At 36.4% G+C, this 24,548-nt stretch overlaps 1 protein-coding gene across 4 annotated transcripts in view; it reads right to left on the bottom strand.

Annotated features, from left to right (window-relative positions):
- LOC106872741 (WD and tetratricopeptide repeats protein 1) overlaps positions 1-24,548 on the bottom strand; it is a 63,859-nt gene that overhangs the window by 14,150 nt on the left and 25,161 nt on the right. For 3 of the 4 annotated variants that reach the window (XM_014919826.2, XM_014919828.2, XM_014919825.2), the window contains 5 exons: positions 19,323-19,369; positions 15,423-15,534; positions 10,873-11,060; positions 9,054-9,278; positions 7,679-7,767 (listed from right to left, as the gene is read on the bottom strand). In XM_014919826.2, the coding sequence (XP_014775312.1) occupies positions 7,679-7,767; positions 9,054-9,278; positions 10,873-11,060; positions 15,423-15,534; positions 19,323-19,369 (661 nt within the window). Of the gene's footprint in view, positions 1-7,556; positions 7,646-7,678; positions 7,768-9,053; positions 9,279-10,872; positions 11,061-15,422; positions 15,535-19,322; positions 19,370-24,548 lie in introns of all 4 variants that reach the window. The other variant, XM_014919827.2, reaches the window with a different exon arrangement.

Raw genomic sequence — 24,548 nt, 5'->3', positions numbered from 1 at the left:
GTGTAGTGGGTGCTTTTACATGCCACCAGCACGAGGGCCAGTCACATGGTACTAGCAACGGCCTCGCTCAAAAGGTGTTTTTTATGTGCCACACACACACACATACACATACACATGTATATGTAAACACACACGCACATACATAAATACATAATATATAATCACAAATTGACATATGCAAATACATATGTGCACAGATAGAAAACAGGTGTTTTATATCTAACCTAACAAGCTTAATATAAAGCAGATTTAGGGAGAGTCAACTGGAGAATGTGCAGCCTACTCAAAATTAAAGCTGTTTCATGAAAATATACTTCTCTTGTAGCACAAAGCTGAAGCCAATTAGCTCCACAAGCATTATTAATATAATCATAATGTGATAAAGAGTAAACTCATTTACACTGACCCCCAATACCTGATTGATACTTAGGTATTAGGGTTGATGCAATCAACTAACAATATCGCTTCAAAATTCCTAGCCTTGTTTTTAAATCAGAAGCTATTATTTTTGTTGTAGTGGTGGTGTAGTTGTTGCTGTTCAAATGTTGCCAAAATCAACTTTGCCTTTCATCCTTTCAAGGTTGACAAAATAAATATCATTTGAGCACTGGAGGTGGGGGGTTGATGTAATCAACTTATCCCGACCCCTAAAATTGCTGGCCTAGTGCCAAAATTTGAAATCATCATCATCATCATCAACAACAACAACATTGGTATTTGCCTGGTACTTTATTTCATCACCCCCAAAGGGAGGAAAGGCAAAGCTGACTTCGGTAAGATTTGAACTCAAAACATAAAGAGCCTGAAGAAATGCTGCTAAGCATTTTGTTCAACACAGTGATTCTACTAGATCACTGCCCTCAAAACCATTTTTGAAACAAGCAAAAGGCCTGAAATTTGGAGGAGGGGTTTAGTCAATGTCATTATTCCCAGTACATGATTGGTACATTATTTTACTGACACAGGACGGATCAAAGCAAAGTCGACCATGGGAGGATTTGAACTCAGAATCTAAAGAGCCTGAAGAAATGCTGTCAAGCATTTTGCCCAAAGCGCTGAATCTGCCTGCTCACCACCCAAAGTGTCAAATTTTGGTACAAGGCCTGCAATTTTAGGGGTGGTGTAAGTTGATTACATGTGGTTGAAAAGCAAACTTCTTACTACAAAGCCATGCTTGCATTTATAATAATAACAATCCTTTCTGCTATAGGCACAAGTCCTGAAATTTTAGGGTAGGGGGATAGTTGATTACATCAATCCCAGTACACAACTGGTACTTATTTTACAGATCCCGAATACATGAAAGGCAAAATAGGCCTTGGCAGAATTTGAACTCAGAAAGTAAAGACAGATGAAATGCCGCTTAGCATTTTGCCTGGCATGCTAACAATTCTGCCAGCTTGCCAACTTAATAATAATGGTTTAAATTTTGCTACAAGGGCAGCAATTTTGGAGGAAGGGGACCAGTCGATTACATCGACCCCAGTGTTCAACTGGTACTTATTTTATCGACTTCAAAAAGATGAAAGACAAATTTGACCACGGTGGAATTTGAACTCAGACCATAAAGTCAGACAAAATGCTGTTTAGCATTTTGCCCAGCATGCTAATGATTCTGCCAGGTTGCCACCTTAATAATAACAATAACAATAATAACAAGAGCACTCAGAGAGCGCAAACCTCCGCCAAGGCAACACCAACGTCCTCTCAACGATTAGCGAGAGGTGATTTTTAAAATGAGAATATCTGAAATAAACTCGACTGCTCTCACAAACTAGAAAGCTAAAAATGAACCTGACCACTCTCAAAAATTGAGTAAAAAAACAGGAAAAATAATCCAGAATCCTTGTTCGGTACTGGATTGATCCCAAAATCTAATCAGTTTGTGCCAGTCACGAGGCCAAACATCCCTAAAAGTTTCATTTGAATCCATCCAGCAGTTCTTCAGATATCTTGTCCATAAACAAACAAACAAACACGACTGAAAACAATACCTCCACCTTCGCTATGGCAGAGGTAATAATAATGATAATAATAATAACCATTTCTACTGCAGGCACACAGCCAGATACTTTGGGGGAATAGAGTCTAATTGATTATATCAACACCGGTGGTCAACTGATACTTGTATTATTGAACCTAAAAGGACAAAAAACAAAGTTGGCCTCAGTTGCATTTGAAATCAAAAAATAATGATAATCAATGGTAGGCATGGTTCTGCTAATCTGCAAACAGCTAATTAGCGAAGCTAATTTTATGTTTAGTGGACTAGCGTTTTTTGCTAACTTTGGAAATCTTAAGCAGACCAATTAGCTTCCATTAAATTTAGCTCCGCTAACAAAATTCATACATTTGTTCCTGTCTGTTGTGGTCATGTCTTGAAAGCCCTGTTGAGGAGTTGAGTCTGCAATGGCTGTTGGTGAGGCAGAGGTCACTCAGGTTGAAAGCCAGGAGTCTCAGAAGCTGTGGCTCCACCTGGAGGACTACTTTTGTCCTTACATCAAGGGGTAAGAGGAATGTTAAAATCCTGTGCTTCCAGTGCCATGTGCCAGCCCAAGGAGACCACCATTGAGGGACAAGCAGAGAGCCTCTACAATTTAAGTCACATGTCAAGAGGAAACACCCAGTGCATGCCAACCAGTTTGAGGAGAGGATCAAGGCTAGCTCTTCCCGTGAGAAACACAGACAATCTTCAGGTAGTAGTGCTAGTAACCAGTCGCAACAGCTATATGCAATGAAAGCACACCAGCTCAGCATTGGCGAGGCATTTGCCCAAACTGCTGGCATTGGCATCTGTCAGTCTATGGTGGACAGAAGGATTGTAGACCTGTTTGTCAACAACATGCTACCACTACATGTAGTGGAGTCCCCCACCTTGGTCAGCCTGATCAAGACGCTGAACCTCAGCAAGACATTGATGTCCAACTGGACTCTGGGCAGGATGATTTTGGCCAGCCATAAACAGCTGCAGGAGTGTCTTACAAGGTATTTATAAATTAAAATTATACAAGTTTATTAAATTATTATTATGGTGTACTTCACGTTTTCTTAATTCAATTTATTTATCAAATAATTATTTTCTTAATTAATGTAATAAAATGTATAATAGCTAATTGAAATAAACGTCATAATATATAATATATGGTATATACATATATTCCACTTATGATTAAGTCTGTACAGTCAAAACAGCAGTCTTTAATGAAATAACGAATAAACGAACCTTAAGTTCAGAACTTATCAAATTCTGACCCTCATTCCATCTCTCTTCTTGGTTATTCATCCCTCCCCACCTCCAACCAATGCATCACCTATCGAGGTAGTGTCACTATTTTCAAAAGTTTAATAACATGGCTTTAAATTACAAGCAATATTTCCATGAATCTAGAACAGACTAGTAACAAATGTTAAAATACATTATGTGTGATTTCTATAAATAAAATATGGTTATAAGATATTGCTATCAAGTGTCCTGCCTCCTTCCTACCCACAAAAAATTGTACAAACCATGGACTCACAAAAACCATTGCAGCTTGTGTGGAGATGTGGATGAGAGGTTAGTTTCTATTTTTTTAGTAGGCCTTGATCATACCCTTCGTCGGTTTATATATAGTGATGGTGAGTTATTTCCCTGTTGGTTTTAAATCGCTGCTAGTCACCTTGATTATTTTATAATTTTCACATTACCATTTGGTGAAATCAGTCACTGATTCCAATGGCATTCTCCATAATATTGACAGGGTGAGTTGGCCTCTATCAGTTGTGATGGAGTAAGCATTACTGATGAGTATTAATTTCCTATACAAAATTAGCATGCTAATCTAATGCATCTCATTCACAGCTGAGAGGGTTTTCTCTCCTGTCAATACAAAGAGATCATGTGCTTTGTGGCTAAGGAGTCTAGGGCTCCTATTTCTAGCAATGCTGGTGCTCACTGAACCTTTGTCACTCTTAGTGACAGTGAATTATTTCCTTGTTGGTTTTAAATTGCTGCAATCCACTTTGATATTACAGATTGCTCAAGGATGTCTTCTGGATGGCGACCACTGTAGACTGTTGGTTGGCTCACAACAGATCCTATCTGGGGATGACGGCATACTGGCTGGACCTCAAGACCCACACGAGACAACATGCTGTCCTGGCCTGCTCTTGGCTCAGAGGATATCACACCTTAGATGTTCTCACCTAGGCCAAGGTGGATACTCATTACAAGTTCCAATTTCATATCAAGGTGACCAGAATGGATTACGGCAAAAACTTTGTTACGACATTTATGCAGTTTGGTACAGAAGTTGAACTCTCGCCAGACATTCCCGAGGCTGCTGCTGATCCAGATGTGGAGGGCATCAAGGATGTGGACCTGGACCTGGATCCCGAGGCTGAGGATGTGGGCGAAGGTGAGTACATTTCTGTTGATGCCATCCTTGAAGAGTCCAGTGGCCTGGGCCTAAACTTGCCAGTGCGCAGGAAGTGCACAGCCCATACCTTCAACTTGGCAGCCAGTATGGATGCCAACAAGGTTCTTGACAGCACTTCATTCAAGTCAGCCTAGAGGAAAGCCATGTCCAAGGCACAGTGGCTGTGGAATCTGCAGAGCCACAGCACAATGGTGACATGCAGCATTTTGGATGTGTTGAAGAGGAGGCTGGTGGTCCCCAACAGTACCAAATGGAGTTCTACCTATGACTCTGTTGTTGTCCTCAACAACCTGCTGGAGAAGAATAGGGGAGCTGTCCACAGGGTCATGACATAGCTGAAGCTGCAGACCTTCACTGATTCTGATGTCGGCTTCTTGACAGAGTACACCTAGGTGATGTCTAATGTTGCCAAGGCCTTGGATAAAATCCAGGAGGAAGACCAGGCCTACCTCGGGATCCTTCAGCCGATTGTATTGGCTTCCATCATGAAGTTGAAGGAGGCCAAGTTCAAACATCTTCTGTACTGCAGTCCTCTGGTAGATGCAATACTGGCAGGCATCATGCAAAGACTTGGGCTCCTCCTAGAAGACCTGGAGTAACACCCCAAGTTTTACCTGTTCTGGCTGGAGCAGTATAATAACAGCCAGGTTAACAGAGTAATGAATGCCATGGAGACCGTTGTAGAGACAGCCCTAATGGAAACCAATGAGGAGGACAGCAGCACCACCAGCAATGAGGATGAAAATGATTTCTTCAACAACAACACTCAGTTTCAGGAGAGCAGGAGCCACAGGTCACTGAAATCCAAGGAATAAAACTTGGTGAAGACCTGGCAAAAGGGCATCTTGAAGGAGGTCATGCCCAAAGTCGCCTTTTGGGGTAAGCAGGTCTTGATCGACCTGTTCACCAAGTATAACAACGTCATCCCATCTAGTGCTGCGGTTGAGCGCCTATTCTCTATAAGCAAAGATATTTTGAGGGCCAAGAGAGCCATTCTATCAGACGGTAACTTTGAGATGCTGATGTTTATGAAGGGCAACCAACAACACGTTGAGGTGATGGAGAAGGCTCAACCAGAGTAGTACAACTTGATCATCATTTGATCTTAGCATGATACCTATGCAATACTGTATCGTTTTGATTCATTTAATACTTTTTGTACAGTAAACAAAATGTATGATGACTGAAAAACTAAAGCTTAATTTCATTTGTTCATTTAATTATTTGCATACACCTTGATCATAATCTGATCTTGGCATGCTACACCTTTTTGGAAAGCTCTATGTCTAAGCTACAACATGAAAATGTCAGCTCTCTCGGTTTATTTTTAAGGGTTATAGAGCAAAAAAAAAAACAAACCAAAACTAAATTCATATGATAAAAGTTAGCATTAGCTTCTGCTAATTTTTTTACCTGTTTAGCGGTTTAGCATTTGCGAAGCTAACTTTTTTCGTTAATGGATTAGCAGTTAGCGAAGCTAACTTATTGGTTAGCTGTGCACACCACTGATGATAATAATAATGATTTTAAATTTTGGGACAAGGCCAACAATTTCAGAGGATGGGATAAGCTGATTATATTGACCCCAGTGTTCAACTAGTACTTACTTTGTTGACTCTGAAAGGATGAAAGGCAAAGTTGACCTCGGTGAACTTAGAATTTGAACAGAAGAAAAATATTGCTAAGCATTTTCTTTGGCACGCTAATGTTTCTGCCAGCTCACTGATTTTAAATTTCACTTGACAGTGATTTATCCAGTGGCTGAATAAAATACTAAGCAAAACTACAAGACCCAGTTGAATGTAATATTAAAATAAATTTTACTCTGCTCTTAGTATTGAGTTGAGTTTCACCATCAGTAAATGTTCAGTTCTTATTTTCAAAATTGCTTTGGCATGAACAAGTAACTCTTATTTCCAAGGGAACAGACCCCTCTCCCACAACACACAGATTAAAATGTGTACAAACAAAGTTAAAAGCTCCTCATCCCCAGCCCCATCATACAAAACTCACAGACCTACCACCTATAAATACAACATCCATCTCTCATATGTATATACAGACAAACAATAATAGAATATAATACTTTTCGAAACAACAATTTAAAAATGAAAGAGAACAAACCTATGGACAGGTTTCAAACTACATTTCTTTCTCTTACCAAGGAATAATGGTTTTCAACTACATTACACTGATGTTGCATTCCCTTTCTTATCAAATTAGTTATGCCTGCATGCTTTAGCTGAACTTTTAACCTCAACAGCGTACTACCTGCTTCATCAATAACTTGACAGCCACTTTAGTTCTGTTTAGAGTCAAGATTCTTTTATTCATGCAAGATATCACATGTGAGATTTAAATCATTGACGAAAATTCATTTCAATATGAATAAATACTAAAAATAAGGGCTATAATATTGATAACAGCTTTAATTTATCAGATAGGGGGAAGTAGGTAAGCAATGATGGAAGCAGACTGAGTGAAAATGTAACTGCAGAGGCAGAATAAATGGTTTACCATTATAGCCAAGATGAATTTACATAGTTTAGCTAATGTTCAGGCAAACACACATTAAAACTGAATTATATTCCAATAATACAACATTTCTAATATAACCAATGTAAAATATGCAGCAATATTTTACAAAGTAATACAAACATTTAATTGGTTTAAAGATCAATTGTAATTGAAATTTAAATATTAAAGTAGTTTTAAAATCACAGCTATTAATGAGCTGTAATTCATTTCAAAATCATTGTTGCTTTTTGGTTTTGTAAAATCAAGGATAAAAAATTACTGGCTTAAAATCTCCTACTGTATATTTTATAATTTTTTCAAACATGAATATTTGCTGATATAATTAAAATAGAATTATTCTTCAATGCCATGTGATGTAAATGCTGTTGTTTTTATTTTAATTCAAAGGAGATATTTTATAAATGGGATACATGCAAACCCAATTATAAAACACAGATCATTGCGATTTCAATTCCAAAAGTGAAAGGTTAAAAAGACTTTGATGTGCTTCTTTAAACCAATTAAGAAATCTAAAGAGAGCAGATACATAATGAGAATTGTGTGCAATGAGTTGAAGTAACACCAGTAGACAGTTGCAGGCATTAATTGCAGTTGTATTACCTGCTATGTAGAACTTAACACAGCCTTGAGGCATAGGGAACTCCGCACTGTACGCAGACCGCATCAGAGACAGAGTGTCCTCAAATGACCTAGAAGAACAATTAAAACAAACAGATTTATACCTGCAACAAAGTATTGTACACAGCCCGAATGTAAGTTGTAGTCCTCTTCCCTTAAGCTGGGTGGAGTCACAGGGCTATCCCATTGTAACCTAGTAAGAGAGAGGATCAAAATTGGGTTATGAAACTAAAGCAAGGAATAGAAAAATATCAGAGTTGATTCTTGCTTATAATATTTAGAAAATGAATAGAGATGTTAAATTTAAACTGGATTCAAATTAGAAACTTTTGTTTCTATGTACACATCCTAGAGTGAGGCATCTGGTGATGATCACAGACCAAACCAATTGAAACAGTGTAGATGTAGATATAAAAAAAAAAAATTTCATCCCTAAAGCTGAAGTTAAAGATCTGAAAAAATTATCATTATTATTATTCTTGACTCTGTGTATAAATACTGATCAAGAAGGAAAGAAATAAAAACATCTTCCAAAATTTATGAAAAAAACCTTAAAAGAATTTTGTCTTTGAAATTTCAGAAAAAGAGAATCTGAGAGTTGAATAGTTTTAAACAGAATTTATGTAAAACACAAAATATAATCCAAATTTGAAGGTTACTGCTCAATGTTTTGCAAAATATTTAGTGCAAATTGGTGGATGCATTTTTGAATACAAATTATATTTGACATCAAAAAAAAAAAAAAAAGCAAGAAAAAATACTGAGTAAAAAGAGATACAAAAAAGAGAGATAATCACACAGAATCTATACTATCTAATTTACAAATATTCATTAGTAAGAAAGCGGTTAAAACCTAACAAAAGTCACCATGACCTCAAAGTTTGAAAACCTTTTTAAAACTAAAATATAAAGTTTATTTGTTTTATTAAAATATAAGCAAAGAATGTGTTAATCTATAATAAATTTATTGTGATGTTAAATGGCCCAGTCAGCTCCTATGTTATAAGATCAAATTCATCACAGGTATTAGAATTCTTTATTTCTAGTGGGCAGGATATTTTTATTCAAAGTATCTTAGTTCACTTAGATAAGACTGTGTGCTAACCCCCTTAGTGAAAGTTACCCAGATAAACTAATGTTACAATCCAAGAAAAACATATTTATCATTAGATTAGTGTTAAGGAAACAGAGATAGGCACTGCTTTAATGGACTCTTCTGATCTGTAAAATAGGCCAGTTTTTTTTTTTTTTTAAAAGAATACACAAAGGAAAAACCGACTATGCAGAGAATATGCAAGTTAATACCCGCACAGACCAATGCAAATAACTGATCTGAGATTTATCTTAAAGCTTTACAGTTTAATATTTATAGTTACTGAATCTAGTTGTAAATAAAGATAGAGTAAAATCCAGTTGATTATAAATATGTTACAATATAAGAAAAATAAGGATTTGACACATTGAAGTAACTCAACTTACCGTGATCCATTATCAGTAGGAAATTTGATACTTTTGCATGACAACATTCTTCTGTCATACACCCGAACATAAGGATCATTAGCTCCAACTGCCATCTCATCTGGCCGTAAAGGATTGATAGCAATGCACTTTGCTTCAGCATGAAGTCCCATATGTGCATTAAGATTGATTAAAACATTCTGGGGTGTGCTATCACAGATAATTGGAGTTCGCAGATCAAATTGCCTATTAGGATATTGAGAAAAGCAATGAATGAGAAGAGTCAATAAAAAAAAATGGGAGCAACAAAAATAAATTCTATATCTACGTAAAGGGAAAGTGAAAGTAACTTATTGTGTGTCTGTGTGTGTGCCTGTCTGTCTGTGTCTGCATGGCTGTATGTGAGAGTATTTGTGTTTCTTTGTCTTGAGATTATGCTGTAGTTATAAATGAATGTCACTACCATGCAAGTGGTATCCCTTGTTTCCAGTCTTTCAATAAAAACATGTCTAACCATATGGAAATGTTACCTTGACTGGATTACAAATGCCAACAAGGGTATGCAGCCATAGAAAATCTGTCTTAATGAATTCCATCTGATCCATGCAAGCATGGTAAAGTGGACATATGGGAGAGTAAAAATGATGATGATGAGATTTAATACTTTACACATTACTTGTACACTGTCTTTGTATCAGAGAACCAGTCCACAAAGCCTCAAGCAGGTTGGTATCAAAAGAGTTAAAGAGACCAGCCAGAAACAATAGATTTAACCTTTTAGTATTCAGATTACTCTGTTAAATGAGGTGTTTAGTAACAGACCATCATAAGTACCACAACTTAAAAACCGAGAAAAAAGTCAAAGTTTCACAACTTTCAGAATGCGATATCTCAGCAAGGAACGATGTTAGGAAGCTGGTTTTGGTCTTAAAATGACTGTGAAGACCTCCTCTAGTCATTCCACCTATGTATAATTATTTATTTAGGTATGCATCTGAAAGATGAAACAATGACTGCGTCTTTCTCATTTTGTAGAATATACTGGTACAACAAAACGGTGTATTGCATTGCATATTTTAGCCATAATACCTAGTAAAAAACATACAGAGACCCCACAAAGGTACTGTTTGTGTTTTAATATACCAAGGTAAGTATCTTTAAGAGGTAAGTAAGACAAGATAGTAAGATAATAACCCATTATCGTTATGATGGAAATGAGGAATATTAGAAAATGAGCCATAACACCTTGAAAAACGATACAGGAACCACACTGAAGTTATTGATTGAGTGTGTGTGCTCATGATGGTGTGTTACTAAATTCTCTGGTCCGAGTTTGGGTGAGCGAGCATCGTGTCAACAGCGTTGAGGTACAATTTTTGCAGCAAGATTTTTGAACTTATTGCAAGCTTCACTGGTTCTTCTTCCCAACTTTTTGGGATTCTAGATGTCGAGACAAAGAAAATGTTATACTAATCTTGAAAATGGCCGGGGTGGCGCTTACGACACTCGGTTACTAAACACATACGTTATCTTGTAGCTTTGAGATTTTAATGATTTTGTAGCTTTGAGATTTTTAAAATGACATTGTAGGGTAGGAGTGAGAGGCTAGATTTGGCTAGTTTGAACAAAAAAAAACAAGTAGAATATTGGGGACTGATGTGTCCAGTTTCAATACTAAAGGACTAACCTCTTTTCATAACATCCAAATTTGATAGTCCTGACCAAGACTATACAATACTTGAGAGAAACTGTCAATTGAACTCCCCTATAACAACATAATCAGTTAAAAAAAAACAGAAACATTTCAAAAAATCTTTCGAAATTAAAGGAATTTTCTTACATGATAGTGCCATCTTCTGCAGCACTCCAGAACATAAACGGAACATTCGGAGCAGTAGCTAGTCGCTTCACACGGCCTGCATGGCAGCCAAATACATGTGTGGTTTCCTGAATATTTACATCATGGACTCGGATCTTGCAGTCAGCTGCTCCACTCACAATTATCGAATCATTAGAGTTGGGAAGAAACTGAAAACAAAGAAAATCCATAGACAAATGATTATATACATATACACACATATATAAATATATATATATATATATATATATATATATACACACACACACACACACACACTCACTCATATATATATCAGTGCCTGTCTTGGCTCTGTATTTCTATGTATATTGCTAGCATTGCAGTTGTTGCTATTTCAAGCTGCTTGGTAGCTTGGTGTCTACCATGGAAAAGGTCAAATCAGACCAAAGTCACGTGATCTGGTAGTCTGAACAGTGGGAGAAGTGATTGTCTGACACTGGCAATAGCAATGTAGTGCTTTTATGCAACAGTTAACCATATGAGAGTTTTCCCTCTTAGTAAATAATGCAGTATTTGTGTTTTAATGCAACATCCACTTTTAAGTGGTAATTATTTTACATTTGGGTATGAATACTATCTCTGTTGCTCTATACACACACACACACACACACACACACACACACATATATATGCGCAAGCCATTCAGATTATCCAGGAGAAAATGATATAACTGTAGTGAAATGATAAGGGAGCAAATGAGGCGATTTGCTGTACGTGATAGGATGCATCAGGCTAAGAAAATATCGGTCTTCCATACATACATACAGGCTTGTCCTTTCAGGTGTCAGTGATGGTGCCACATAAAAAGAACCCATGCTGGTGCTGCATAAATGCACCTGTGCCAGTGCTGTGTTAATGTATCTGTGCTGGTGGTACATGAAATGCACCTAGCATGCTCTGTTAAGTGATAGACGTTAGGAAGGGCATCTAACCATAGAAACCATGCCACAACAGACAATTTGGAGTCTGGCCAGCTCCATGTCAAACTGTCCAACTCATGCCAGCACAGAAAGCAGATGTTAAACAATGTAGTGAATAGAATCAGTTTACTATCCCATCAACAGCATTGCATTATTATGCTAAAACCATTTAATGCTTACTAGTCAAGCTCATGTAAAAGTAAATAGGTTGTTGCTGAAGTAAAACAATGTTCAACTGCATTTTAAAAATTTTGACCAATGGAGATCTTATACATACCATCATCATCCAGTGTTTTAAATCTGGGTTTTGTCCCCATTAACAGGGGTGGTTGGATCTACCTCAATGTCATAGTAACTGAGGCAGGTAGGAGCAGCCTACCCCAACCTTTGGGCTAGCTGGTGCCCATTCTCCCTTGCTATCATGAGGCTTTTTTGGAGCTGGATTTTCTATGGGGAACATGCCCTTGCTTACCTCCAACCTCAGTTTCTAGACATATCACCAGAGATAATTTCTTTCATAGTGATGAAACAAAATACATTTCCCAACATTAGATTCTGCACTTGAAGAAAAACTGACCACTGGCTTGATTTTCAACATTATATGAAGGGCATGTAAAAAGCACCATTCAAGCGTGGTCGATGCCAGTACTGCCTAACTGGCCCTTGTGCCAGTGGCATGTAAAAAGCACCCACTACACTCTTCGAGTGATTGGCATTAGGAAGGGCATCCAGCTGTAGAAACTTTGCCAGATCGGATTGGAGCCTGGTGCAGCCTTCTGGCTTGCCAGCCCTCAGTCAAACCGTCCAACCCATGCTAGCATGGAAAGTGGACGTTAAACTATGATAATGATGGTGTTTCATTCTATAAAGACTGAACCGATCATATATTATTGAATCTTGTTAATCAATAATACATAAAAGATGGAAATCATTTATGCTAACTTTGGTTAATAGCTAGTAAAAGAGTGTGGCAAAGTATTGCCTTACAATTGTTAGTGGATCCAATTCACAGATGGGGTAACATGTGTTCTCAAGTAAGGTAATTAATTTCACATTGCTCCAGCACACTTAGCTAAAAATGAGAACCAGTGGAAGCTGAAGTTAACTGTGTGAGGGATTGATCTCCTGTTCAATGATAAGTCTTATACTTTTAGTTCTCTTTTATCTTTTACTTGTTTCAATCATTAGACTGCAGCCATGTGGGACAACACTTTGAAGGGATTTAGTCAAACAAATCACCCCTAATACTTAAGTTTTTTTTTTTAATAATGCTAATACTTGTTCTATCAGTCTCTTGGGTCAAACCACTAAGTTACGAAGATGTAAACAAACCAGCACTGGTTGTCAACTCAAGTGGTGGGCGTGTGGGTGCGTGCATGTATTTGATAAACACAGACACAAAAACATAAACATGTAATCATTCACACTCACACACACGATGGGCTTCCACACAGTTTGCATGTACCAAATCTACTCACAAGGTATTGATCAACACAGATCTATAGTAGAAGACACTTGGTCAAGGTGCCATGCAGTGGGACTAAACTGAAAACCACACAGTTGCAAAGTGAGTTTCCTAACCATACATATATTGTTGTTCGAAAATATCTTGGAAGCTGGAATGAGCTGCACTATAATGAGATTGTCAGCTCAAGACACAGACTTTTTTTTTTACAAAATATCTATTGGAGTTATTGATTTGGAGAGATACTTCTAAAATATGCCTGGTATGCTTCATTTATAGAAGCTGGAAAAACATACTATTGTCAGTGCTCAATGAAGCCCATTACTTACTAGATATTATCTTATTATTTTATTTACTTGTTTCAGTAACTGGACTGCAGTCATGATGGGGCATGCCTTATATACTTATATCACTTCCCCAACTCCCTTTACTTTGTCTGTCACTTATTTTATTAACCTAGTAAAAGAAGAAAGGTAAAGCTGACCTGGGTGCAAAGGAGCAAAACAGAATACTGCTAGGTATTTTTGTTTGACAAACTGATCCTTTCCATCTCATACACACACGCATGTATAGAAATACAACACTTAGGTCTTAGCCAAAGGGCCAATGAGCTTCCAAAGAGTCACTGACAATCAAATTTTACTGAAAAGGTTTCGGTCAACCTGAGGCTATGACAGAGAACACTTTCCCAAAGTATCACTCAGTAATATCAGGCCTTGAACCTTGAGGTTGCGAAGCAAGCTTCTTAACCAAGCATCCATGGTTGTATCCATAGCAAGTACGGTATCAAAATCCTGTGTGGTAGTGGGTGGATGCTTTTGTATTCGTAATATAAATATAGTAACTGCATTAGTTAGTAGATAATAACATTTATAAAAATACAGACAATACCAAATGCAGTGTTTTTTTTTTATTGTAGTCACCAACTTTAAATATAAAACCATTGTTACTGTTGCTGCCTACCATTTTCACTATTGTTACCATCAGCCAATGGAGAAGTCCCTATGCAGTTACTTGGCCAACTAGAAATAGCAGCCATATCCCACTTTGAAAAACAGCTTTCCATTTTTCAAAAATAATGGACAAATTAGATCATATTGCTCTTGATACCCCTAAAAAGACAATAATGGTCACAGCTGAAATTGCTTTTGATCATATGTCTGCTTCATCATGATTGATTTGGGGTTAAACCATAACAATAATTGCTCTTCTGATAACAACCGTTAGAACAGTTCAACAGAATGAAATTGATGCAGTGGTTTTCAAAGAGGAGATTCATTAAACGGACAATCAAAATTAGGTCTTTGTCATAATAACCACTCCTATTGTTACTATAACTGAGACAGATATCACAGCACCACTACCTCCACCAGCACTACCACCAACACTTTTATATGTTTTATCAAGCTGCTAATAATAGCAGCCAAATCTCTTTCAAGCCACACACTGCCATCTTTAAAAATGGATACATTGAATAATGTAATCCAGGGCACATTATTCCTGAAATTAAAACAGGATAGTCGTGGCCAGAATGTGTTTGGGAATAATCAACAAGGGAGAATCCATGACCTGCTAGAGACAGCAACTAGATCATACAAAAGCATCTTAAAGAAAAATGCAGAGCAAATATAATCTGAATATAGAAAAAGACAAGATGGTCAAGACTGGGATGTCTCTAAACATAGAACTACTTGATTGAAAGGCGGTGAGCTGGCAGAAACGTTAGCTTGCTGGGCAAAATGCTTAACGGTATTTCGTCTGCCGTTACGTTCTGAGTTCAAATTCCGCTGAGGTCGACTTTGCCTTTCATCCTTTCAGGGTCGATAAATTAAGTACCAGTTACGCACTGGGGTTGATGTAATCGACTTGACCCCTTTGTCTGTCCTTGTTTGTCCCTTCTATGTTTAGCTCCTTGTGGGCAATAAAGAAATAAGAACTACTTGATTGAGGCTAAACAATAACAATGGTAATTTTACCACAGCAGCTGCCACTACTTCTGCCAAATCTTGTCACTGCCACCACTACCAACACCACCACTATCACCATCAACACCTTCACTTCAACCAATGCTACAACAGACAATATCATGAAAACATCCATTGAAGTCAAATGAAAATATAAAATACCTTCAAAGAAAATATATTCCCTTGATGTCCTGTCCTGATTGTGGTTAAGCGCTTATGACGGAATGGATTCCACACAATAATTTGAACATCATCAGATCCACTTGCCAATAACCTAAACCAGAAGAACCATCTCAAACATTAAAGAAATTATGACATCATATAGATTATGCAAAAAACAGAATCGTCATTGATTACAGTGCTTATCCTCCACAGACTGGCATGGGTTGAATGGGTCAGCAGAATGGCACATCACCACACATCTCAATCCTGCATCATTATTTTTGTAATCGTCATCATTCTGAGAGCTGACCACACTATCAACCTTGTGTTGTCCCGAGCTACAGATACTCACCATCATCAGTACACTGTACTCACCCTCCATTCACATCACATATTCATATAACCACAGAGTTATCTTTCCTTCCACATATCAGTTGATGCTTTATTGCTCAGCTACTCCGAGCATTTATGCTCCTCATTTACAGCAAGTTAATATTACATACCTAATATCTCATATCTCTTCAGATATCTTTTTGCTACACTCAGTATCCATGTCTTACATTCAAACAGCATCAGACTTCATGCAGTTTACGGTGAAAGAGAAACCTCCACTGTCAACAGAGCTAAAGGTTCTTCCTCACCTTCTTTCTTGCTCGATCTACTATACATTTACTACAACCATTATCTTTACTACAAGCATTCTCATTACAAATAAGGTTATCCATGTAACAAAAAAAAAAAAAAAATTACACTACCTCTAACAAGTAAGCATCTGAACAGATGATGGACCTTATCTCAAGGGTGTGCTTACTGCTAACTATTTTGATTAAAAAATTATGAACATTTCTTTATTATTTTTGTTTTGATACTTTTTGATAAAAAGATGAAGATGACAGGAAGATAAGTTATGTAATTACATTGTGGTTACTGGGTGCATTCACTAACACTTTTTCTTGAAATGCATTTCTATAGAACTCTTTCTTGTTTCATGTCTTGTTTCCAATATGTACATTGTTAGTGTCCAATCTGAATCTTAACTATATTATTTTTAGCCAAGGGGTCTCTATCCCCAGTTTAGGAGGGCATACATTTTTATATAGGAGTTTCTCCTACCCACTCACTTTCTGATACTTAATAATACAAAAAATTGAATATCAGAAGCCTGTAATTTAATAAGTCAAAAGAATCTAGAGTCTTTAAAGACTAGACATTGTTATATTTCATTGAAATGTAGTGTACTACCCAAGGGAATTTTGCCAACATCAAAAGTAATTCTTTTTAGATATATATGTTTTATCCAAAATATGAACAGGAATATATTTTACAAAAGAAAAACAAGAAAAACAGGGAGCGGGGAGAGAAAAAATACATCAATTTAATACAAAGTGCTTCAATTGGTCACTTACCACAAGGTCCAACAGAACCTACTGTAGCAAGCCAGCACGCATTTTAATTTCTAAATTTCAAACTACTTATCCCAGATTTAAACAGTAGATTGTAATGGAAAATAGCCATGATTTATTAATACACAGGATTAGAGTTATAAATGAAATGCAAGTATACCAAAGTGGCTTGACATAACACTTGCTTCATACCATGAATAAGGAAAAAAATCTTTCCTTCCGAAAATAAATAAATAAACAAAACACTTGCCTATCATTTGTAGCATTTCAAGATCCTGTACTTATTCAAGAAAGATGAGTCAAAGCTTGTAAAATTGAACATACTACTCAAAAGCATAATTGCAACAAGTTTCAGTTCAAGACTAAGCACTGATGATTCACTTATCATTTATGTCTATATTTTAAGCTTATAGGAGATGGAAGAACTGGAAAATTCTAATGTACATTCATTCTGGGAGAGCAAAATATTTCAACACACATTTACTTACATATGAGAAATAACAATAAAATTTGATTCTATATACATTTAATAAACTTTCAGTTAATACTATATATTAATCAGAGCAATTGACAGAAAATGTAGAGAGTTTCACTGATTGTTTTATAATGTTCTAAGCTTGTCAAGGCTGACAATTTTTTTTATCATCCTGCTGGTGTTGATAAAGTAACCTTAATACACATAATGAGGATACATTCAACCAACTATACTCACTGTCAAACCTGCAAACAACTTTTTCCCAGTTGAAGTCTTTCTGTTTCCCCTATGCCAAAAGGTACAAATATTATAACCACCCATTTTATGAATTTGTGGCCTTGTGTATAAGTAAGAAATAAATATCCTTTATTTTGATTGCAGATTTCAGGATGAACATGGTCCATAGTAATAAATGTAGTTTGCAACATGCAGCAATTGCTTCAATTTCAAAGCTGTGATTTTATAGCAAATCTAGAAGTCTCCAGGCTCACTGATTGTGAGACTACATCATCAAAGCTATAATACAGTGATCATGAAAGTAGGTCTTAATGCTAGTTTCCTTAACTTTAAAGGTAAAAGACATAAGAAAAAATTTTAAACTTTTTAATAATTTATCAAAGTACTTCTAAATGAACTGAATGGTGATTAGGAGTGCAGACTTCAAATTTGAAATTTATGCTGCTAAGTTACGCTCATAGATACGGTACTTAACTGTTCAATCAATGTCTTCTCAGCCAAATTAAAGAAGTGATGATTTTCTTGTACACATTGAATATTCATCAAAATAATGAGCATCTGATTTGTTTATAGTAACAACATAAAATTCTTTTAAAGATTTGCTCAGTTTGTTATGTATCCAAAAATGGAGGTAGACACTATAAGCTATGAAAAAACCTTATTTACTCAGAAAGATTACAGAATATATAAAATCAACAGAAGTAATCTGAATTTAGATATCAATATGAATCAAGAAAAAGTGGTCTACATAATTTTTGGGATATTTGAATAATTTTCCTAAGTAGTTGACTATGACCATAGCATAAATCTAAATTAAGAAAGGAAAAAAAAAGACCTTACAATATCTAGTGCCACGTAAAAGCACCCACACACTCTGTTGGCAATAGGAAGGTCATCCAACTGTAGGAACCATGCCAAATTCAGACTGGAGTCTGGTGCAGCTTTTTCAGCTTGCCAGCTCTGGTCAAACCATCTAACCCTTGCTAGTGTGGACAACTAGCTAGGGTTGTCCACACCAGCAATGATAATGATGATAACAATTTAGTATATGAGCTTCACATATACATTTATTTTCTAAGATATCATAGGTTGATACGTTTGTAAATTTAGATATTTATGTGAATCTTAAGTTCAGAATTGGCTACCCTTCTTAGCACAAAATACCTAACCAGTAAAGAGAAATGTTATGTATTTCGGGATTTTTCCATTAAGTTTACGGGGACATTTAAACCATTATACCTTACATAAGATCACAATATAATACTATCATCCAAGTTTTATAGGTTTTTACCCTTCCTCTACTTTTAAACCGTGATATTAATATATCTAAGAGAACCTTCACTTAGAAAATTTTATAGTGTATACTTTAATTACATTTTTTAAAAACATTTCTAATTTAAGTTTTAACATTAAAATGGAGTCACAATAGATAAGTAGATAAAATGTCAGTTTTTTTTTCATGTAAAATGTCATGTGCTGTACTATGATTTGGACAAGGAATAGAACATTTATAGTTACAATTAGATGAGACAAAGAAAAAAAAGAAAGATACAAAAAAAGTAAAGATAGACCACTAAACTAACAATAAATTGATATCCATTTTGGTGGTTTGTAGTTCCAGGATCAAATTCTTGCAAATGAGAATATTTAAATTGAAAAAAGAAACAAAATATTTGCTTTCATTTAATGGTGTATATGCAATGCCAGTTGGTCAAAAATATCACCAGCGAGACAATGAACAGAAAATGTAAAGACAGAACATAAATTACAGTTTAGATTACTCACGTTCCTTTATCATTCCATTCTAAACAATTCACACAGCCTTGGTGACCCTGTGAGGAAATGTAAATGTTATAAGGTTAAATGTGTGTAAGAAAGTATTTAAAAGAGAGGAAAAAAAAGGCAAAATGGAACAAATCCAATCTTTGTCACAGATAAACATTTAGACTGGTTTATTATAATTATTATTATTATAAAAGTCGTGAGCTGGCAGAATAGTTAGCACACCAGACAAAATGCTTCATGGCATTTATTCTGCATCTTTATGTTCTGGGTTCAAATTCCACTGAGGTTGACTTGCCTTTCATCCCTTCAGGATTGATAAAATAAGCACCAGTTCACATTGGGGTCAATATAATTGACTAGCTCCCTTCCCCACAAAATTTCAGGCCTTGTGCTTATGATAGAAAGGATTGGCAGAATTGTTAGCATGCTGGACAAAATGTTTAGTGGCATTTTGTCTATCTCTAGTTCAGAGTTCAAATTCCACTAAAGTTGACTTTGCCTTTCAACCTTCCAGGGTCAATAAAATAAGTACCAATTCAGCACTGGGATTGATACAATCGAGTAGCCACCTCCCCCAAAATTTCAGGCCTTGTGCTTTTAGTAGAAAAGATTATTATTATTATTATTATTAGGCAGAATCATTAGAGTGTCAGACAAAATGACTCATAGTATAGCAGCTCTTTATGTACTAGTTTCAAGCCCAATCAAGGATAATTTTTACTTGTCGTCCCTTGAAGGTCAATAAAATATAGTAACATTCTGGGGTTGACATAATTGACTGACCCACTTCCTCAAAATTGCTGGCCTTGTGCTTAAATTAGAAACAACTATTATTGTAATTATTGTTATTATTATTATTAGGCAGTAGATTGGAAGTATTGTGTACTCTACACAATACTTATGCAGTACTCTCCGTAAATGTTATTTTTATGTTTCTTATTGCACTTAGTAGACCTATTTTGGGGGTTGGTTCTGTCTTCAAATTCTACATTATATTTATCTAGTCGCAGGCATTTACATTCAGGTAATTTCTCCATCCTTCTAGAAATATATTGTTGTTTGCATGTGAGTGTGTCTAAATATCTAAGATGGATTGATTGATTGTTAATGAAATTACACTTTTTTTAGACAATTAACATCACCACTACTGATATAATATCATAATTCATCATTATTCCCATATCCACTTTTCCATGTTCACAAGCATCGAAAAGAATTTGTTACAGCAGGTCTCCTACAACTGTATGCCCTTCCAGTTGCTAACCCTCATCTGTTTTCAAGTAAGGTAATACTTCCCAATGACCGGACATATTTTCACAGAAGATACCGCTTGCATGTTGGTAACATTTGTTTACAAATATCATGTGATGTTAAGGCAAAGACACACACATGATGGACTTCTTTCAGTTTCCGTCTGCTTTCCATGCTAGCATGGGTTGGACGATTTGACAGAGGACTGGCAATTTGACTGAGGACTGGCAAATTTTACTGAAGACTGGCAAATTTGACTAAGGACTGGCAATCCACTCACAAGCCTTTGGTTGACCCAGGGCTACAGTAGAAGACACTTGCTCAAGGTGCTACACAGTAGGATTGAACTTGAAACTTATATGGTTGAGAAACAAACTCCTTTACCACACAGCTACAGTTGTTAACATCTATGTTACAGATTTCATGAGCTGCAGTATAGGTTACCAGTCTTGAGAGTGCAGCAGCTTCAGATATAAACCGATACAGAGCATAAGACAAACTCTTCAATGTTGATGACATGATAAAATACAGCCAGTGATATGTGCTGTGAGATATAAAGTTGTCAGTTTTCTCTATTGCTATGTTCATTAGATGCAGAAGATCATGAGCGATGATTCTGTAAGACCTGTTCAGCCGATGAACAGCATGGAAAAGCAGACAGGCTGCTGCTACCAATGAGGATGACAATAATGGAGGTAGTGGTTGTTGTCATCATCATTGTCGTCATCCTCCTCTTCCTCCTCATCATCATCATTTACACTATGGTTTGATTTCTGATTCTCATTAGATGTCTTGTTTCCAAGTATGTACATAGCAGCAACCTGGATTAAACGTAGAGTAAACAATGATTTTATGAACTTGGCCACTGACGCAACTTGTACATCCAATACAGTCCTATGCACAAGTTCAGGAATAAGATACCTGAAGACCAATAGAGACAAAACAAATAGAAATGTAATACAGCATGCAAACGTTTTTTAACTCTAAAGGTGAGAGTATTAACTTCATTTTTGTCTTATATAAATATCATCATAATTTTATGCCCATTTGTACATATATATATATATATATATGAAAGAGAGAGAGTGCGGGAGGGTGAATTGTATCACATAGATCTAAATTCTATGAAGTGAAAAATAATGTACTCTAAACAGAATAGAATATCCAAAACTGATCTTTTCTGCAGGTTCCTTCCATTTGGATCATTTGGCACTTTTCCTCTCTTGTATACTACAACTGCTTTTTCTTATACTCAGTTTTTTCTCTCAAATCTTTTGTACTCTGGCCTTTATTCACAATGGTGTTACACATCCAGCAGAGTATATTCATTACATTTCATTGCCATGTCTTGCTCTCATGCAAAATCACACTTTATACACAGAAATCATACAACCTGTTCTTCAGCTGGAAAAAGATTCCCTTTGTTACCAGCAAAGGTAATAGCATTCTGATCCTTTTCTATTTTGTTCTTACTCTCACTACTATGGTCTCAGAACACCAGCCTCCATTACTTACTCAAGAAACAGTAACAGCTTCAATGTAGCCTTCTGAGCATTTAAATTAACTAATTTAATGAGTGTTCTGTTAACTACTATGCATTTGCTATGTATGAAGTTTGCCTTATCTTCACGCTTGCTCATTGCATCTCTAGTACATCCTTAGTTTATACTGGGTATTTCCTTTCTGCATATCAAGCTTTGCCCTTTCTCAGATTGCATTAGGCTCCTGTTATCTTCCCAGTTAACCAAAATTTATTAACATAGCTACTTCTTTTTTCTTTTCACGCCTCAATTTTAGGCTTTACTTCTACATTTGGAATTTCCTTGCTAATTATTCAACAAATTCAGCTTTGAGATTTAAGTTACAGCCAACCAAACTTAAATTCCTGCTATGGCCTTCAGAACTATAATAAAAAAGGAGGGGGTTGAGAACTGAGACTTGATGGACACTTACCAGTGTTGAACTAAATGCTAACTTTCATTTTCCTAACAAAATCTCTGTACACAGCTTATATAGCTCTCTCTCATCTTTCATCTATGTGTAGTTTTTTTTTTTTATGATTACCAGACTACAAAATGCGGTACCCTGTTAGAGGCTTTCACTAGGTCAGTAACTGTCAAATATTGTGGCTTGCTCTTCACTAACAAGTCTCTTTTAGCATTGGTGCTACCTCATCCTACATCTTAATGAAGCTCATTCTCTTCCTAATTAACTTTGCTGTAATTTTTTTCTGCTGCTTTCATCAATTTGATGTCCCTGTAGTTAGTTCTTTGTAAAGCCTATCCTTCACTTTTGTAACTGTTGATGATGATACTGTTCCTCCACTCATTGAGGATAACATCTCCCCATATTGCCTGACATATACTCTTTTACTTGTTTCAGTCATTTAACTGCGGCCATGCTGGAACACCACCTTTAGTCGAGCAAATCGACCCCGGGACTTATTCTTTGTAAGCCTAGTGACAGGGACATAAACACACCAGCATTGTTTGTCAAGCAATGCTAGGAGGACAAACACAGACACACAAATACACACAAATACACACACACACATATATATATATATATATATATATATATATATATATATATATATATATATATATACGACGAGCTTCTTTCAGTTTCCGTCTACCAAATCCACTCACAAGGCTTTGGTCGGCCCGAGGCTATAGTAGAAGACATTTGCCCAAGATGCCACGTAGTGGGACTGAACCCGGAACCATGTGGTTGGTAAGCAAGCCACTTACCACACAGCCACTCCTGCGCCTATATTTATAGATTAATTATTTCTTTTTCTTTGCATGGTGATCCTTGAGAGTAATATAATGGCAATTTGTCTCTTTAAATCTTCTGGTGACAACCTGCAAATCCTCCCTTTCACACTATTTCCAAACTTTTTTTCTGAAATTAACTGTTTCCATATTTGTTGGAAGTCCATTAGTCTGGCATAACTTCCAGTGCATGACATGTCCAACTCTGTTATACCTGTATATAAATCTACTTGTGTAAGACAGATCATCCCAAGACAAAAAAGGGTGACAGCTTTTTAGAAGACTCCAGATATTCTGTACCGCTAATGTAATGATGCTGGAATTTAATTAACCACTTAGTTTCTGTTAACAATCATAATTCATGAAAGACACAAACACTTACCATTGCCACACCAGAAGGAAAAAAATTGTAGACTTTTAAGTTGGTTACATATGGTATGAAAGTAAGATTAATAAACATACATCTGTTTGTTTTGTGCAGGATTATATGCTTTGCATGTGTGAGCAAGGTATTAGTCCTCATTAGTTCTAAAAAGCTGTATTTCTTATTTCTTTGAGTTGTTGGAATGAAAAATGAAGTGTCATTAATTTGTAATCTGATTTGTACCATCCTCAAAAATAAAAAAAAAGCCACTGGACTTGCCTATACATGCACACTGATGCACACCCTCACACAAGTACTTCCTTCAAAAAGACAAAGATACTATATACATAAAATAAATAGATAAATATATAAAGAAATAAATGCTTAATCTCTTATAGAATCCACACTATACAGATATGTGAAGACGTACCATGAACACATTCATTTACAAGCTCACAGAGTTCACAGCTTTCATACACTCCATATGTGCTATTTACGTGCCACTAGCACCATTTGTGTGTGATCGTTACCAGCGTCGCCTTACTGGTACTTGTGCCAGTGGCACGTTAGAAAATTATTCGAGCGAGGTCGTTGCCAGTGCTGCTGGACTGGCTCCTGTGCAGGTGGCATGTAAAAAGCACCTTTTTGAGCGTGGCCGTTGCCAGTACTGTGTGACTGGCCCTCGTGCCGGTGGCACGTAAAAGCACCCACTACACTCTCGGAGTGGTTGGCATTAGGAAGGGTATCCAACTGTAGAAACTCTGCCAGATCAGATTGGAGCCTGGTGCAGCCATTTGGTTCGCCATTCCTCAGTCAAATCGGCCAACCCATACCAGC

The sequence above is a fragment of the Octopus bimaculoides genome, chromosome 2, assembly GCF_001194135.2.
Source record: "Octopus bimaculoides isolate UCB-OBI-ISO-001 chromosome 2, ASM119413v2, whole genome shotgun sequence".
NCBI classification, from domain to species: domain Eukaryota; kingdom Metazoa; phylum Mollusca; class Cephalopoda; order Octopoda; family Octopodidae; genus Octopus; species Octopus bimaculoides.
This window is presented reverse-complemented; position numbering and strand designations above follow the sequence as displayed.